This window comes from Malaclemys terrapin, chromosome 20 (assembly GCF_027887155.1).
Source record: "Malaclemys terrapin pileata isolate rMalTer1 chromosome 20, rMalTer1.hap1, whole genome shotgun sequence".
Classification (NCBI taxonomy): Eukaryota; Metazoa; Chordata; order Testudines; family Emydidae; genus Malaclemys; species Malaclemys terrapin.
Window position 1 is genome coordinate 1,970,850 of NC_071524.1, and position 17,416 is coordinate 1,988,265.

General features: G+C 50.1%; 1 protein-coding gene across 1 annotated transcript; it reads left to right on the plus strand.

Annotated features, from left to right (window-relative positions):
• The first annotated feature begins 5,359 nt into the window (after positions 1-5,359).
• Positions 5,360-12,642, plus strand: LOC128826560 (protein bowel-like). The gene is made up of 2 exons (XM_054009910.1): positions 5,360-5,778; positions 11,143-12,642. Exons 1-2 carry the CDS (start codon positions 5,578-5,580, stop codon positions 12,145-12,147), a joined length of 1,206 nt encoding a protein of 401 aa, XP_053865885.1. The 5' UTR covers positions 5,360-5,577; the 3' UTR covers positions 12,148-12,642.
• Positions 12,643-17,416: the final 4,774 nt, after the last annotated feature.

Consider the following 17,416-nt stretch of genomic DNA (forward strand, 5'->3'; position numbering starts at 1 on the left):
TTTCTGCCGGACGCTGATGCCACAGACGCCGCAGCTAAAGGGCCGCCGGCCCGTGTGGATGTTCTTGTGGTGCTGCCAGTTGGATGGGTCGGAGAAGGCCCGGCCGCATGACTCGCACTTGTAGCACCGTGCCCCACCGCCCCGGCCCTGCCGACAGGGTCCGGTCGGTGCCAGCTTTGCCACAGAGAGCACCGGGGGCCTCACCTGCCCTGTCCTGGGGCCATGCCATGGGGCAGACGTTATTCCCCTGCCACAGAGAGAACACCAGAGTCAGGAGTCATTTACCATCCGCCACAGCGACCAGTACAGGAACTGATTGTTAACGGTATTGATTAACCGCTGATAACGAACCACCAATAAATGATACATTGATATTAATAGTTATTAAGACATGACACATTGCTCTTCATCAGCATTATCACGGATCAATGACACTCTGAGCTGGCCACTAATAATCAATGATCAATAGATAATACAGTGCTATTAATCATTTTTATAATCGACCAGTAAAGGTATTGATTACTCACTAAATTTATGAATCGCTAATAATAAAGCACCAATAAATATATAGATAATGATGATTAATAAACAATAAATTGGTACTGATAAGGACAATAGATAATACATTGCTATTAGTCAATATTATTATTGATTAATAAAGGTATTGATTAATTGCTAATTACTTACCATCAATTCTATCTTTATTAACCATTATTATAACTTATAGCAAACTGATTAGTTACTAATAATTAACAATTAAGATAACTTTATTGTTCCCTATTGTAACCAATCAATGAAGGTACACATTAGTTACAAATAATTAACCATTAATACAACTTTTTCACTCATTGTTGCAACTGATCGATGAAGGTATTGATTAGCTACTAATAACTAGCCCTCTAGCACTAATACATCTGTATCAATCATTATTATAACTAATAAGTTGATTGATTAGTCACTAATAATTAACTATCAATCCGTAATAGATTTCAGAGTAGCAGCCGTGTTAGTCTGTATCCGCAAAAAGAAGAACAGGAGTACTTGTGGCACCTTAGAGACTAACAAATTTATTAGAGCATAAGCTTTCGTGGGCTACAGCCCACTTCTTCATCGTGGGCTACAGCCCACTTCTTCGGATGAAGAAGTGGGCTGTAGCCCACGAAAGCTTATGCTCTAATAAATTTGTTAGTCTCTAAGGTGCCACAAGTACTCCAATCCGTAATAGAGTTTTACTGATCATTATGGCAAATGATCAATAAAGGCAATGATTAGTCATTAATAATCAGTCATCAGTCCTTATTATGATAATATCAATTAGTAATATCCCTGACCAACAAAGGCATTGATTAGTGACTCATAATAATTAATTATCAGTAAATAATTTATTAATATTAACAATTGATTAAAAGTATTGATAATTAGCTATTATAAACAGCCTATCATATATCGTTATTAACCATTATTATAAACTATAAACAATGGCATGGATTAGTCAGTAATAATTAGTCATAGTAGATTAATGTCATTATTATAATTGATTGAAGTTATTGATTATTTACTAAATAACTGATCGCCAATTAATAACACAGCTTCATATTTCATTATTACGAACTCATTAAGAAATTGATCAGTTGGTAACTACTAATAAAAATCAGTTGATATCAGTTTTCATTACCACTGATCAATAAAGGCATTTATTATCCACTAGATATTAATCACGTGTCCATAATGAATCATTAATCATCATAATAATCCTTGCTTTAGGGTTTATTTTAACCAGTCACCCAAAACACCAACACATTTCTTAATATTGCAGCCAACAGGAACTCAGCATTAGTTCAGTGTTATTAACATTATATAATTGACCGAAATTCATGTGTTATTTTTAGACTAATTAATAAACAGCAGATTACCATTCCATTCATATTTGCAGTGCGAGTCCATTCTTAGGCCCTGATTGTCCACTCTCTGGGGCAGGGACTCTCTGATCCGTGTGTGCGGCTCATGGACCATTGTTCTAGTGCTACCGTAATACACCTAATAAATAACGTACAGCACCTAGCACTGGGCCCTGGGCCATAACTGGGGCTCCAACGCGCTACCGTAATCCACCTAATAAATAATGTACAGCACCTAGCACTGGGCCCTGGGCCATAACTGGGGTGCCTACGCGCTACCGTAATCCACCTAATAAATAACAACAACAATAGATTTGTGCTGATCTTTAAGCCTGAATAGTCCGATTGACTTTGGGCATCTGTTGGGCATCTGCATACGGGCAGAGAGCAGCCGTGCCTTCGGCCTGGGTATTTTTAAGCAATCTATCTCAACTGAGAGATCATTTCTCGCTCAGTTCTTTGTATAATGAATCCATCATATTATTGGGCAACATGCTAGCGAGAGCGCTAGGGGTGAAGCCTGCACTTTCCGCCCCATGATACGGAAAGAACGCGTGTGCGCAGGTTGGTGACCGATCGCTCTGTTCAGGGCAGCGCCGTGTGACTGGAGAAGCGTCGTAGTTATGTTTCAGAAAGGTGGAAAAAGTGACCCGGTCAATTGCAGGCCTGTTAGTCCAATCTCAGTTGGAGCCGAGGCTTAAGAACGAAATGTGAAGACGAGTATGATCAAATTCCTGGAGGTAAATGGAAGAGGGGATGTAAACCCAAGCGGGATTGTGCCAGACTTGCCAGACTTCCTGCTTTGAGACAATAACTGATGCTTTAGATAAGAGAAGTGCAGTAAAATCATAGGGTTGGAAGGGACCTCAGGGGGCCATCTAGTCCAACCCCTGCTCAAAGCAGGACCAATCCCCAGACAGATTTTTACCCTAGTTTCCTAAATGTCCCCCCTTCAAGGACTGAACTCACAACCCTGGGTTTAGCAGGCCACTACTCAAACTACTGAGCTATCCCTCCCCCCCAGATAGAGATTGGATATCCTTGGACTTCAGGGCAGCAGTTGACATGATGCCACCTGGGGAAATTGTAGTTAAATACGAGAAGATGGGGAACTGGGAGGTGGGTGAGGAACTGTCCAGCGGGGCGACTGCAGCAGGCCATGCTGGAAGGTGAATTATCGGACGGGAGGTTGGCTATGAGTGGAGTCCCTCAAAGATCGGTCTTGGGACCAATCTTACTCAAGATCTTCATTCCTGACTTTGGCGCAAAAGGCCCCTAGGGGTGCGCTAACGGAATCTGCTGGGCAACATCGGAAGATTATACAGGAAGATTTGGACGGCCCTGAAGGCTGGAGTGACAGAAGAAATGGGATTGCAACCCTGCCCATCCTTGCTAATAGCCATTGATGGACCGATCCTCCAGGAACTTATCCAGCTCTTTTTTGTACCCAGTTATACTTTTGGCCTCCACAAGATCCCCTGGTGAGGAGTTCCACAGGCTGACTGTGCGTTGGGTGAAGAAATACTTCCTGTGGTTTGTTTTAATCCTGCTGCCTGTTAATTTCATCGGGTGACCCCTGGTTCTTCTGTTATGGGAAGGAGTAAATAACACTTCTCTATTCACTTTCTCCACATCAGTCATGATTTTATAGACCTCGATTATATCCCCCCTCAGCCTGGCTGAGCCCTCGTGGGTACCAGGCTGCTCCCCCATGCCCAAGAAAGAAGAATTTGGACAGGATCAGGGGTAGGGAAGAACTTACAGGGATGCCCAGCTAGGGGTGCCAGAACAGGGGAGGCCAGGGGACCAAGGCCCCATCACTTTTTACTGGCCATGAAGGCGAGCAACCGAGGGGGAAAGGAGGGGCTAGAGAGGAACGAATGGGGGTGAGGTCTTGGGGGAAGCGGTGGTGCGAGGGTGGGGACAAGAGGCAGTGTGAGGGCAGAGCCTCAGGACAAGGGGTGGCGTGAAGGTGGGGGCTTGGGGAAAATGGGCAGGGGCAGGGCCCCAGGGGGCGGGGTGGGGCCACAGTTCCGGACGCTGGGGTTAAAGCTGAGAGGAGGCTGGGAAAAACAGACAAGGGTTTGGGTTCTGTGTTAAGGGGAATCCAAACCGTCCTGCCCCTGGCGCAGCCAAAATTCATGCCTGCTCTCCCAGCCTGGCGCTCCTCACATCCCCACACTCTACTGGTGCCCCTCACGCCCAACCTGCAGCCCCCTTCAGCGCCCAGCGTAGGGTGATCAGACAGCAACAGTGAAAAATCGGGGGGGGGGGGGTGTAATAGAAGCCTATATAAGAAAAAGACCCAAAAATCGGGACTGTCCCTATAAAATCGGGACACCTGGTCACCCTAGTCCGGCGCGACGGGGCCCCGATCTCGGTGATTCTGTGACTGCTGCCCCAAGCAAAAAAAAAAAAAAAGCTGCGATCAGTGGCCGCAGTTCAGCGGCAGGTCCTTCGCTCCTAGAGGGAGTGAGGGACCTGCCGCCCCCGAATTGCCGCAGGTGTCGCCCCTCTCTCTTGGCCGCCCCAAGCACCTGCTTATTAAGCTGGTGCCGGCCCTGGCAGCGCGCAGCCCGACGGGCCCCGATCTCGGCGATTCTGTGTCTGGGCAGCGCCCGGCCCGACGGGCCCCGATCTCGGTGACTCTGTGTCTGGGCAGCGCCCGGCCCGACGGGGCCCCGATCTCGGTGACTCTGTGTCTGGGCAGTGCCCGGCCCGACGGGGCCCCGATCTCGGTGACTCTGTGTCTGGGCAGTGCCCGGCCCGACGGGGCCCCGATCTCGGTGACTCTGGGTCTGGGCATCGCCCGGCCCGACGGGACCCCGATCTCGGTGACTCTGTGTCTGGGCAGTGCCCGGCCCGACGGGGCCCCGATCTCGGTGACTCTGTGTCTGGGCAGCGCCCGGCCCGCCGGGGCCCCGATCTCGGCAACTCTGTGTCCGGGCAGCGCCCGGCCCGACGGGCCCCGATCTCGGTGACTCTGGGTCTGGGCAGTGCCCGGCCCGACGGGGCCCGATCTCGGTGACTCTGTGTGTGGGCAGTGCCCGGCCCGACGGGGCCCGATCTCGGTGACTCTGTGTCTGGGCAGCGCCCAGCCCGACGGGGCCCCGATCTCAGTGACTCTGTGTCTGGGCAGTGCCCGGCCCGACGGGGCCCCGATCTCGGTGACTCTGGGTCTGGGCAGTGCCCGGCCCGCCGGGGCCCCGATCTCGGCAACTCTGTGTCCGGGCAGCGCCCGGCCCGACGGGCCCCGATCTCGGTGACTCTGTGTGTGGGCAGTGCCCGGCCCGACGGGGCCCGATCTCGGTGACTCTGTGTGTGGGCAGTGCCCGGCCCGACGGGGCCCGATCTCGGTGACTCTGTGTCTGGGCAGCGCCCGGCCCGACGGGGCCCCGATCTCGGTGACTCTGGGTCTGGGCAGTGCCCGGCCCGACGGGGCCCCGATCTCGGTGACTCTGTGTCTGGGCAGCGCCCGGCCCGACGGGGCCCCGATCTCGGTGACTCTGGGTCTGGGCAGTGCCCGGCCCGACGGGCCCCGATCTCGGTGACTCTGTGTCTGGGCAGCGCCCGGCCCGACGGGCCCCGATCTCGGTGACTCTGGGTCTGGGCAGTGCCCGGCCCGACGGGGCCCGGATCTCGGGGACTCTGTGCCCGGGGAGGGGGGACCCTTGGTGCCATGGTCCGGCCGGGCACTGGGACCCAGCAGACTCCGGAGCCGGGGCTGGGTTCCTGCTCTCGGCCGGGGGCTCTGCTGGGTCCCGGTGCCCCGGCCCGGCTCCGGCTGCTGGGAGCGGGCCTGGCCGCGGTTTCCTGCCGGACGCAGAGCGCAGCGCGCCCGCCCCTTGCGCCCAGCTGCGGGGATGAGAACGAGAAGCAGGTACCGACTCGCCCGCGCCCCGGGCAGCAGCCGGCTCCGGCATGGGGAGCCGCACGGGCTGGCGGGCTCCGGCCGCCCCGACTCCGCCGCCCGGCACCGCAGCGGCCTGCCCGGGGGGAGGCGAATGTCAGGGGAGGGGTCTGGGGCAGCCTGCGGACGGGGGTCTGGGCTGTGCGTGAGGACGGGAGTGGGGGGAGAGGAGAGACACCGGGACACCGACAGACACAGGGACACACACGCAGATGGACACAGGGACGCACAGACAGACACAAGACACACAGTCAGACCGACATGACAGGGATACACAGATAGACACAGGACACATAGACAGACAGGAAGAAACCGGGATGCACAGACAGATGGACATAGGGACACACAGACAAACAGACACAGGACACACAGACAGACACCGGGATGCAGAGACAGACAGATACCAGGATGCACAGACAGACACAGGACACACAGACAGACATTTGGATGCACTGACAGATACGAGACACACAGACAGACACACAGACAGACACAGTGGGATGCACAGACAGACACAGGGACATACAGACAGACACCGGGAGGTACAGACAGATACCAGGATGCACAAACAGACACAGGACACGCAGACAGACAGACACTGGGATGCACTGACAGATACAGGACACACAGACAGGCACACAGTGGGATGCACAGACAGACACAGGGACATACAGACGGACACAGGGATGCACAGACAGATAGATACCAGGATGCACAAACAGACACAGGACACGCAGACAGACAGACACTGGGATGCACTGACAGATACAGGACACACAGACAGACACACTGGGATGCACAGACACAGGGACATACAGACGGACACAAGACACACAGAAAGATAGACACAAGGACGCACAGACAGACAGAGGGACACACAGACAGAGACACAGGACACACACAGGGATGCACAGACAGACACAGGGATGCACAGACAGACAGACACACACAGATGCACAGACAGAGGACACACAGACAGACATAGGCAGGCAGATAGACACAGGGATGCACACACAGACAGACACAGGACACACCGAGACAGACACAGGGTTGCACAGACAGACACAGGGACACATAGATAGAGGACACACAGGACACACAGACAGACACACCCATGCCCATTCCATCTCCGCCCCCTCCCTATCTGGCAGGGGGGCAGGGCCCTGGCTCTGATGCCCTACACCTGCCGCTCTCCCTCCGCCTGATACAACTGTCTCAGAAGCTGCCTGCATCCAGCCCTGCTGCCACGGGAGAGGCGCCCCTCCTGGCCCCTATCAGGGCGGCACAGCATGTCAGGAGGTGCAAGGCGCTGCACATTCCTGATCACCTTCCTAGGTGCAAGCAGTGGACACTGGCTAGGGACAGGGGGCGTATCTGTGCCCTGGAGGGACAGGTGCCCAGAGGGAGCAGTGCAGGGAATGGAGAGAGCTGGGGAGGGCAGGTGTGGGGGGCACTGTTATGGAGAGGGGAGAAGGGGGAATTGGTGGGGGGCCAGAGGGGAAAGGAGGGATGAGAAGGAAGGTGGATTGGGGGACAGGAGCAGGAAGCTGTTGGGAGTGGGACTCAGGACTCCTGGGTTCTATCCCCTGCTCTGGGAGGGGAGTGGGGTCTGCTGGTTACAGCAGGGGGGCTGGGAGCCAGGACTCCTGGGTTCTCTCTCCAGCTTTGCAAGGGGAGTGGCGTCTAGTGGTTGCTAAAGATAATAATGCCAATTTAATAGCCTTAGACTTCTGCAAGTTATTTGACTTGGTACCGCACGACATTTTGATTAAGAAACTAGAACGATACCAAATGAACGTGGCCCACAATAAATGGCTTAAAAAAACCCTGGCCAACTGAGAGGGCTCAAAATGTAACTCTTAGCAGGGAATCGTCACGTGTTTCTAGTGGGGTCCCTACGTGATTTCTAGTGGGGTCCCTACGGTTCTTGGCCCTACGTGATTTAATGTTTTTATCAACGGCCTGGCAGAAAACATAAAATCACCGCTCAGGTTTGCAGATGACACAAAGACTGGGGGCCTGGGGAATAACGCAGAGGCCAGGTCACTGACTCAGAGCAATCTGGTCTCTTGGAAAACTGGGCGCAAGCAAACGATGCGTTTTAATTAGGGCTGGCAATTCATCGCAGTTAACCCACGCGATTAACTCAAAAAATTAATCGTGATCAATCGCAGTTTTAATTGCACTGTTAAACAATAGAATATCAATTGAATTTATTATGAATATTTTTGGATGTTTTTCTACGTTTTCAAACATCCATTTCAACACCGAATACAAAGTGCACAGTGCTCGCTTCATATTTTTATTTTTGATTACAAATATTTGCACTGTAAAAACGATAAAAGAAATAGTATTTTTCGGTTCGCCTCAGACAAGTCCTGTAGTGCAATCTTCTCACCAGAAAGTGCAATTTACAAATGTAGATTTTTTTTGTTACATAACTGCACGCAAAACCAAAATGCTGTAAAACTTTAGAGCCTACAAGTCCACTCAGTCCTACTTCTTGTTCAGCCAATCGCTCAGACAAACAAGTTTGTTTACATTTAAGGGAGATACTGCTGCCCGCTTCTTATTTACAATGTCACCTGAAAGTCAGAACAGGCGTTCGCATGGCACTTTTGTAGCCGGCGGTACAAGGTATTTATGCGCCAGATATGGTAAACATTCATAGGCCCGTTCATGCTTCAGCCACCATTCCAGAGGACATGCTTCCATGCTGATGATGCTGTTAAAAAATAATGTATTAATTAAATTTGTGGCTGCACTCCTTGGGGGAGAATCGTATGTCCCCTGCTCTGTTTTACGTGCATTCTGCCATATATTTCATGTGATAGCAGTCTCAGATGACGACCCAGCACATGCTGTCCGTTTTAAGGACACTTTCATTGCAGATTTGACAAAACGCAAAGAAGGTACCAATGTGAGATTTCAAAAGATAGCTACAGCACTTGACCCAAGGTTTAAGAATCTGAAGTGCCGTCCAAAATCTGAGAGGAACAAGGTGGAGCATGCTTTCAGAAGGCTTAAAAGAGCAACACTCCGATGTGGAAACTACAGAACCCGAACCACCAACAAAGAAAATCAACCTTCTGCTGGTGGCATCTGACTCGGATGGTGAAAATGAACATGCGTCGGGCCACTCTGCTTTGGCTCGTTCTCGAGCAGAACCCGTCATCAGCATGGCCGTATGTTCTCTGGAATGGTGGTTGAAGCATGAAGGGACATATGAATCTTTAGCGCATTTGGTACGTAAATATCTTGCGACGCCGGCTACAACAGTGCCACGCGAACGCCTGTTCTCACTTTCTAGTGCAATGTAAGCAGGCAGCATTATCTCCTGCAAATTCATAGATTCATAGATTCATAGATTATAGGACTGGAAGGGACCTCGAGAGGTCATCGAGTCCAGTCCCCTGCCCGCATGGCAGGACCAAATACTGTCTAGACCATCCCTGATAGACATTTATCTAACCTACTCTTAAATATCTCCAGAGACGGAGATTCCACAACCTCCCTAGGCAATTTGTTCCAGTGTTTAACCACCCTGACAGTTAGGAACTTTTTCCTAATGTCCAACCTAAACCTCCCTTGCTGCAGTTTAAACCCATTGTTTCTGGTTCTATCCTTAGAGGCTAAGGTGAACAAGTTCTCTCCCTCCTCCTTATGACACCCTATTAGATACCTGAAAACTGCTATCATGTCCCCTCTCAGTCTTCTCTTTTCCAAACTAAACAAACCCAGTTCTTTCAGCCTTCCTTCGTAGGTCATGTTCTCAAGACCTTTAATCATTCTTGTTGCTCTTCTTTGGACCCTTTCCAATTTCTCCACATCTTTTTTAAAATGCGGCGCCCAGAACTGGACACAATACTCCAGCTGAGGCCTAACCAGAGCAGAGTAGAGCGGAAGAATGACTTCTCGTGTCTTGCTCACAACACACCTGTTAATGCATCCCAGAATCATGTTTGCTTTTTTTGCAACAGCATCACACTGTTGACTCATATTTAGCTTGTGGTCCACTATAACCCCTAGATCCCTTTCTGCCGTACTCCTTCCTAGACAGTTTTTTCCCATTCTGTATGTGTGAAATTGATTTTTCCTTCCTAAGTGGAGCACTTTGCATTTGTCTTTGTAAAGAAACTTGTCTGTCTGAGGAATTGACTGAACAAGAAGTAGGACTGAGTGGACTTGTAGGCTCAAAAGTTTTACATTGTTCGGTTTTTGAGTGCAGTTATGTAACAACAACAAAATCTACATTTGTAAGCTGCACTTTTCCGATGAAGAGATTGCACTACAGTACTTGTAGGAGCTGAACTGAAAAATACTATTTCTTTTATCTCTTTTACAGTGCAAATATTTGTAATAAAATAGAATAATATAAAGTGAGCACTGTACACTTTGTATTCTGTGTTGTAATTGAAATCAGCATATTTGAAAAAGTAGAAAAACACCGACAAATATTTATAACACATTTCAATTGGTATTCTATTATTGTTTAACGGTGCGATTAAAACTGCAAATAATGTTTTTAATCGTTTGACAGCCCTGGTTTTAATACGGCTAAATGCCAATGTATCCAGCTAGGAACAGAGATGTCGGCCGTGCGTGCGGGCTGGGGGACTCTCTCCTGGGGAGCAGCGACTCTGACAAAGATTTGTGGGGGGGTGTGGTGGATAATCAGCAGAACAGGAGCCCCGTGCCATGCTGTGGCCAAAAGACCTAATACAATCATGGGAAACGGGAATCTCGAGTAGGCGCAGAAAGGTTATTTTACCCCTGGATCTGGCCCTGCAGCCAGGGCTGGCTCCAGGCACCAGCCCTCCAAGCACCAGCCCTCCAAGCATGTGCTTGGGGCGGCACCTGGAGGGGGGCGGTGCTCACCCGGGGAGAGCGGGGCCCCGCCCGGGCTCTCCGCCCTCCTCCCGGCGCTCCGGACGCCGGGGAGAGCGGAGCCACGGTGGGCTCGCTGCCCTCCCCTGGCGCTCAGGCCGGCCGGGAAGAGCGGGGCCGCGGCCAGGCTCGGCGCCCTCCCCTGCCACGCTCCTCCTCTCCGGCTATCAGTACCTCCCTGGGGAACAAATATATACTAACTGGCTCTTCAGTCTAGCAGAGAAAGGTCTAACACCATCCAATGGCTGGAAGCTAACGCTAGACAAATTCCGACTGGAAACAAGGCGTCCCTTTTTAACGGTGGGAGTAATTAACCACAGGTGGATTCTCCATCACTGACAGTGTCGGGGGCGGGGAGTAGATGACGGAACGATCCTGCCCTGGCTCCAGGGTAGATGGGACCCGCTGGGGCGTCTCCGGTTCTCAACCTGTCCCCTTGCCCCGCAGCGATGGCCAGGTAGGCGAACGGAGTGCCGACACAGCCACCGGATGGAGCCAGCCCAGCGGAGGGAGTGGGACGGCGCGCAGCGGGGCAGCCCACCCTCGAAGACGGCAGAGGGAGGCGAGGGCCACCCTGGCAGCCACGCCTGGCAGGACCTGGAGGTGACGGGGATCTGGCCAGCCAGTGCCCGCTACGCCCAGCCCACGCCCAAATGGGGCGAGGCTGCAGCCCGGGGCAGGCGGCCGGAGTGCCCGGGGGTGTCGCGGGCCCAGCCGGAGCCCCCCAAGCCAGGCCCGAGGGCGACGTGGGGTCCCAAGCTGCACTCGGCCCTGACAGGGTGGCCCCGGGCTGGGGACCCCCCACGAGCCCCGCCCCCGAAGCCACGGGGCCCCTATCGCAGCCGGCTGGCCGGCCCCGGCTGGCTCCTCCCCCCGGAGGCAGCAGGAGCGGGCGTCCCACCATCGCCCCATGAGGGCCAACCGGAGGACAACCTGCTGCTGATCGACGCCCAGGGTGTGCCCTACACGGTGTCCCGGCGGGACTTGGAGGCGGGGCCGGCCCCGGCCCCCCGGCGGGCGCACTGCTGTCCCGTGTGCCGGCGGGCCTTCCTGTACCTCTCGGACCTGGAGCGGCACCGCATCAGCCACTCAGAGCACAAGCCCCACCTGTGCCGGGCCTGCGGCAAGGCCTTCAAGCGGGCCTCCCACCTCCAGCGGCACCGGCACATCCACACCGGCGAGCGCCCCTTCCGCTGCGCCGTCTGCCAGAAGGGCTTCCGGGAGTCGGGCGAGTTGCTGCGGCACCAGCGGGTGCACACGGGCGAGAAGCCCTACCAGTGCCCACTCTGCCGTCTGCGCTTCACCGAGCGCAACACCCTCCGGCGGCACGCCAAGCGCAAACATGCCCGCGAGGCCTGCTACCAGGGGGCCGGGCCGGGCGCCTGGGCCGACGGGGGCGAGGGCCGGCCCGGGTGGGCAGGGGAGGGCAGCCAGGAGGTGGGGCCCCCCTGAGAGCACCGGCGGCCCGGGGGGATGGAGCGAGGCTGGGGGTGAAGCCCCCTCAACTGCACTGGGCTCCCTGGGGATGGGGGGCATTGGGGATGGAATGAAGTTGGGGGTCCCTGGGAGATGGGGTCACTGGGGATGGAGCAAGGCTGAGGTTCAGCCCCACCCCAGCTGCACTGGGATCCCAGGGAGAAGGGGGCAGGGACCCCTGGATCGTGCCAGGTCCCGGGGGGATGGAGTGAGGCTGGGGGTCAGGGCTGCTGCCCCTACTGACTGTCCTGCGTGATGCCATGACCCCTGGGGATTCAGTGGGCGGGGCAAGGAGCCACCCCCCCACCAGGCACTATCCCTCCGCGGATGTGGGGAGGAGGGAACAACTGTGTCTGGGGGGGGTGGGGGCACATGAAGGGAATGACTGTGTCTGGGGGGGCGCACATTGTCATACTAAGGGGCTGTCCCAGGCGCTCACCCAGCGGACTCAATAAAGATGTTGGCTCTGTATAGCCGTCTGCGAACTCCTTTGGGGGGCGGAGGGAGCAGGGGGTGCCCATTTGGGGGGGTGGGCTGGATACCAGAGTAGATGGGTCTGTGGGTTTGATCTGGGGGACAGGATACCAGGGTAGATGGGCCCGTGGGTCTGATCCGGGGTGCAGAGAGGGGGCAGGATACTAGGGTAGATGGGCCTGTGGGTCTGATCCAGGGGAGATGGGTCCATGGGTCTGATCAGAGGGGTGGGGAGGGGTAATAAGAGAAGGCAGGAGAATGATGGTTCATTTTGGGGGAGGGGGATATGTGGTAAGGGGAGGGGCGCTGTGTGGTTGGGGATTGGGGGGCGACTCGTCCAGCTGTGGCGCCGCTTCTGGAAATGCACCGAGGGATCAAGCTCCGGGGAACATGAAGCTGACCCTGAACCAGCCCCCAGTTAGCCCCATTGTGCAATCGGGGGACACTGACAGCCCCCAGGAATGACTGGAAGAGACCCACGCCCCAGGGCGGGGCTGAGATCTCACCCAACTCACCGCACATGGTAGATCCCATGGCAAGGAGCCACACCACGGCAAGGCTGAGACCCCCCACCCCAACTCATTACACATGGTACATCCCAGGGAGAGACACAAGAAGCAAGGGAATTCCCAGCCAAAAAACTTTGTGAAGTTGGATTTATGGGCATAAACCATTTAATTAATTAATTAAGGAGATTCCCAGACCAAAAAATACTTCTTTAAGATAGAATTGAGGTTCTAACAAAAGAAAATCCCTTTTAAAACAATGGTTACATCAAAAATAAAATATTTTATATGTACAGGACAGTAAAATTAAACTAAAAATTAAGTAAGATTTAAAATGTTAATATTTTTAAACTAAATTAAACTAGCCACAACGAAACATTACAATGAAATATGATTGAACGTTTAACCTTTTAATAACTGTAAAGTAAATTAACATAGAATAAAATAAAACCATGAATGTTAAAATAAAATCAGATTTAAAATTTTAATAAATTTTAAAGTAAATGATCTCAATTAAAAATTAAAATCAGATTTACATTTTTAATAATTTTAAAATAAAATGAAAATTAAAAATGGAAATCAAATAAGATGTAAAATTGTAACTTTTACATTAAAATTAAAAAATTAAAAATAAAATACAATTTAAAATTGTAACCATTTTAAATGTAACATAAAAGTGAAAATAAAAAATTGAAAATTGAAAACGTTCACATTTTAAAAGTAAAATAGAATAATATGATTTAAAATATTAATCATTTTAAAGTGAATGAAATAAAATTAAAAATATAATTTAAATTGAATATTTTTAATTTAAAAATTTAGATTTTGTTCCCTTTTTTAACGACAAGGTAGTAGAAGCTGGTAGGTCAGAACCCAGAAATATTAGAATTATTACACAGAAAGGAAAAGAGAAATAAAGATCTAAGATCCAACCCACAACCCCCATGCTGACCCCTTCAGCTTCACGTCTTACAGTGGACTCTCTTCAGAACAATCCGACCTAGTGGGTAGAGCACTGCACAGGGCTGCAGCAAACCTGTTGTGCCTCAGTTTCTCCCTCTGCCAAAGTCTCTCTTTTGTGAAGCGCTTTGCAATCTACTGGTGCTATACAATAATTATTATGATCTCCAGTTCGTTGCCACTTTATGTTGCTCTGTTGAGTCTCCAAAATGTCCAGATAAATTCTTTTCTGTGTAAAAATTACAATTTTTGCAAATGGAAAAATTGTTGACCAAAAAAAAAAAAAACCTCTCTTCAAGGTGGGGTTATTTATTTATTTATTCGTTCTTATTGCCAGTTCACATCGGCCAGTGTGGTCCCAGGGAAGCGTTGGTCCAAAATGTAAAGATCATTTTCTAAAAAAAGTAAAATAAACATCAAATTTTTATTTTCCAAAATTACAATTTTTGGTAAAGAAACAATTAAAAAAAATGAGTTCATGGTTGTTATATTTTCTTCTCTTGGCAGTTTGAAGTTGGTCAGTTTAATGTCTCTGTGGTATATGTTCCACATTTCTAATAAAATTATTTGTTTTAGAAAACCCCATTTTGAAAAATTACAATTTTTTGCACCTCCAAAATTTTTTATTTAAAAAAAATCAACTCAAGGTTTTTTGTTGATTGGTTTTTGTTGTTTCCTCATTGCCATGTTGGATTGGTCAGTTTTGTCACATGGTAGCCCATTTTCCCCCAAAAAATCGGTCCAAAATTTTTTAATAGCTAATTTTCCAATTTGCAAAATTTACATTTTTGGCAACCACAAGAGTTTTGATTTAAAAGAAATCTCTTCAAAGTTTCTACTGTTTTTTTTCTTTCATTCTCCGCTTTGGGTTGCTCAGTTTGGGCACATGGCACTTAACTCCTTGGCTGGCATTTTAATTTGTCCAACTTTTAAAAAATCATTTTCTAAAGGAAGATCTCATTTTAAAAAAATACAGATGTATGTTTGCTTTTTAAAAGAAAATCAGTAGAAAATGGAGGGGTGTATGTGTGTGAATAGGTCCAGCTCGAAAACCAAAGCAACAAAACCTCCTTGTACATTTTTACCAATTTTTTTTTAAACATTTAATTTTCTTCAAGCTCTGGTAATGGAGTCTTTTCTGTTAAATCTGGGAGGAGAGTCTTTTTGACATAAGAAAAGTTTTAAATAATTTTTGGGGGCTATGTTAGATAGATAGATTAGATGGATGGGGTGGATGAAGTGGATGGGGATAGATAGATGGGGTTGATGGGGATAGGGTGACCAGACAGCAAGTGTGAAAAATAGAGACGGGGTGGGGGGGTAATAGGAGCCTATATAAGAAAAACCCCAAAATTGGGACTGTCCCTATAAAATGGTCACCCTCGATGGGGATAGAGAGATTAGATAGATAGAGGAGGGGGATGTAGATAGATGATAGATGGGGTGGATGAGGATAGATAGATGGGTGGATTAGATAGAGGGGTGGATGTACATAGATAGATAGATAGAGGGGGTGGATGGTGATAGATAGATTAGATAGGGGGATGTATGGGGATGCATAGCTGGATAGATAAGAACATAAGAACAGCCGCACTGGGTCACACCAATGGTCCATCTAGCCCAATATCCTGTCGTCTGACAGTGGCTGGGGCAAGGGCTTCAGAGGGAATGAAAAGAACAGGACAATTAACGAGTGATCCTTCCCCCGTTGTTCAGTCCCAGCATCTGGCAGTTAGAGGTTTAGGGACACCCAGAGCATGGGGTTGTGTCCATAACCAGCTTGGCTAATAGTCACTGATGGACCTGTCCTCCAGGAACTTATCTTGTTCTTTTTGGACCCCAGTTATACTTTTGGCCTCACAACATCCCTTGGAAATGAGTTCCACAGATTGACGGGGTGTTGGATAAAGAAATACTTCCTGTTACTTGTTTTAAATCTGCTGCTTATTACTTTTATAGGGTGACCCCTGGTTCCTGTGTTATGTGAAGGAGTAAATAACACTTCCTTATTCACTTTTTCCACACCAGTCATGATTTTATAGACCTCCATCATATCCCCCCTTAGTCGTCTCTTTTCCAAGCTGAAAAGTCCCAGTTTTATTAATCTCTCCTCAGACGAAAGCTTTCCCAGCCCCCTGATCATTTGTGTTGCCCTTCTCTGCAGCTTTTCGAATTCTAATGTACCTTTTGTGAGCTGGGGTGACCAGCATTGCCCGCAGTATTCAAGATGGGGGCGTACCGTGGATTTATACAGTGGCATTAGGATATTTTCTGTCTTATTATCTATCCCTTTCTTAATGGTTCCTAACACTCACTTAGCCTTTTTGACAGCCGCTGCACATGGAGTGGATGTTTTCAGAGAACTATCCACAACGACTCCAAGATCTCTTTCAAGGGTGGTAACAGCTAATTTAGACCTCATCGTTTTGTCTGTAGAGTTGGGATGATGTTTTCCAATCTGCGTTACTTTGCATTTATCAACATTTAATTTCATCGGCCATTTTGTGGCCCAGTTCACCCAGTTTGGTGAAATCCCTTTGTAGCTCTTCGCAGTCTGCTTTGGACTTAACTGTCATGAGTAGTTTTGTATCAGCTGCAAATTTTGCCACGTCACTATTTACCAGATCATTTATGAATATGCTGAACAGGACTGGGCCCAGTACAGACCCCTGGGAGACACCACTATTTATCTCTCTCCACTCTGAAAACTGACCATTTATACCAGTGGTCCCCAACCTTTTTCATCTGGCGGGCGCCAGACGACGAGCCACGGAGGACCGTGGCGGCGGACAAGCATCCGCCGAAATGCCGCCGACAAGTGGCAACGTCAATAGGCGGCACCGCTGAAATGCCACCGTCCAGCAGCGTCACCCAGAGGCGTCGCTGCCAAAATGCCGCCGAAAATCGGTGGCATTTCAGCGGTGATGCCTCTGGATGACGCTGCTTCTCGGCGGCGTTTCGGCGGATGCTCGTCCACCGGCCAGTACGCAAGCACATTTAGACGCCATGACACCCACAGGCACCGCGCTGGGGACCCCTGATTTATACCTACTCTTTGTTTTCTGTCTTAACCAGTTAGTAATCCATGAGAGGACCTTCCCTCTTATCCTATGACTGCTTAGTTTGCTGAAGAGTCTTTGGTGAGGGACCTCGTTAAAAGCTTTCTGAAAGTCCAACTACACTATATCCACTGGATCCCCCTTGTCCACATGCTTGTTGACCCCCTCAAAGAATTCTAGTAGATTGGCGAGGCGTGATTTCCCTTTACAAAATCTGTGTTTACTGTTCCCCAACAAATCATGTTC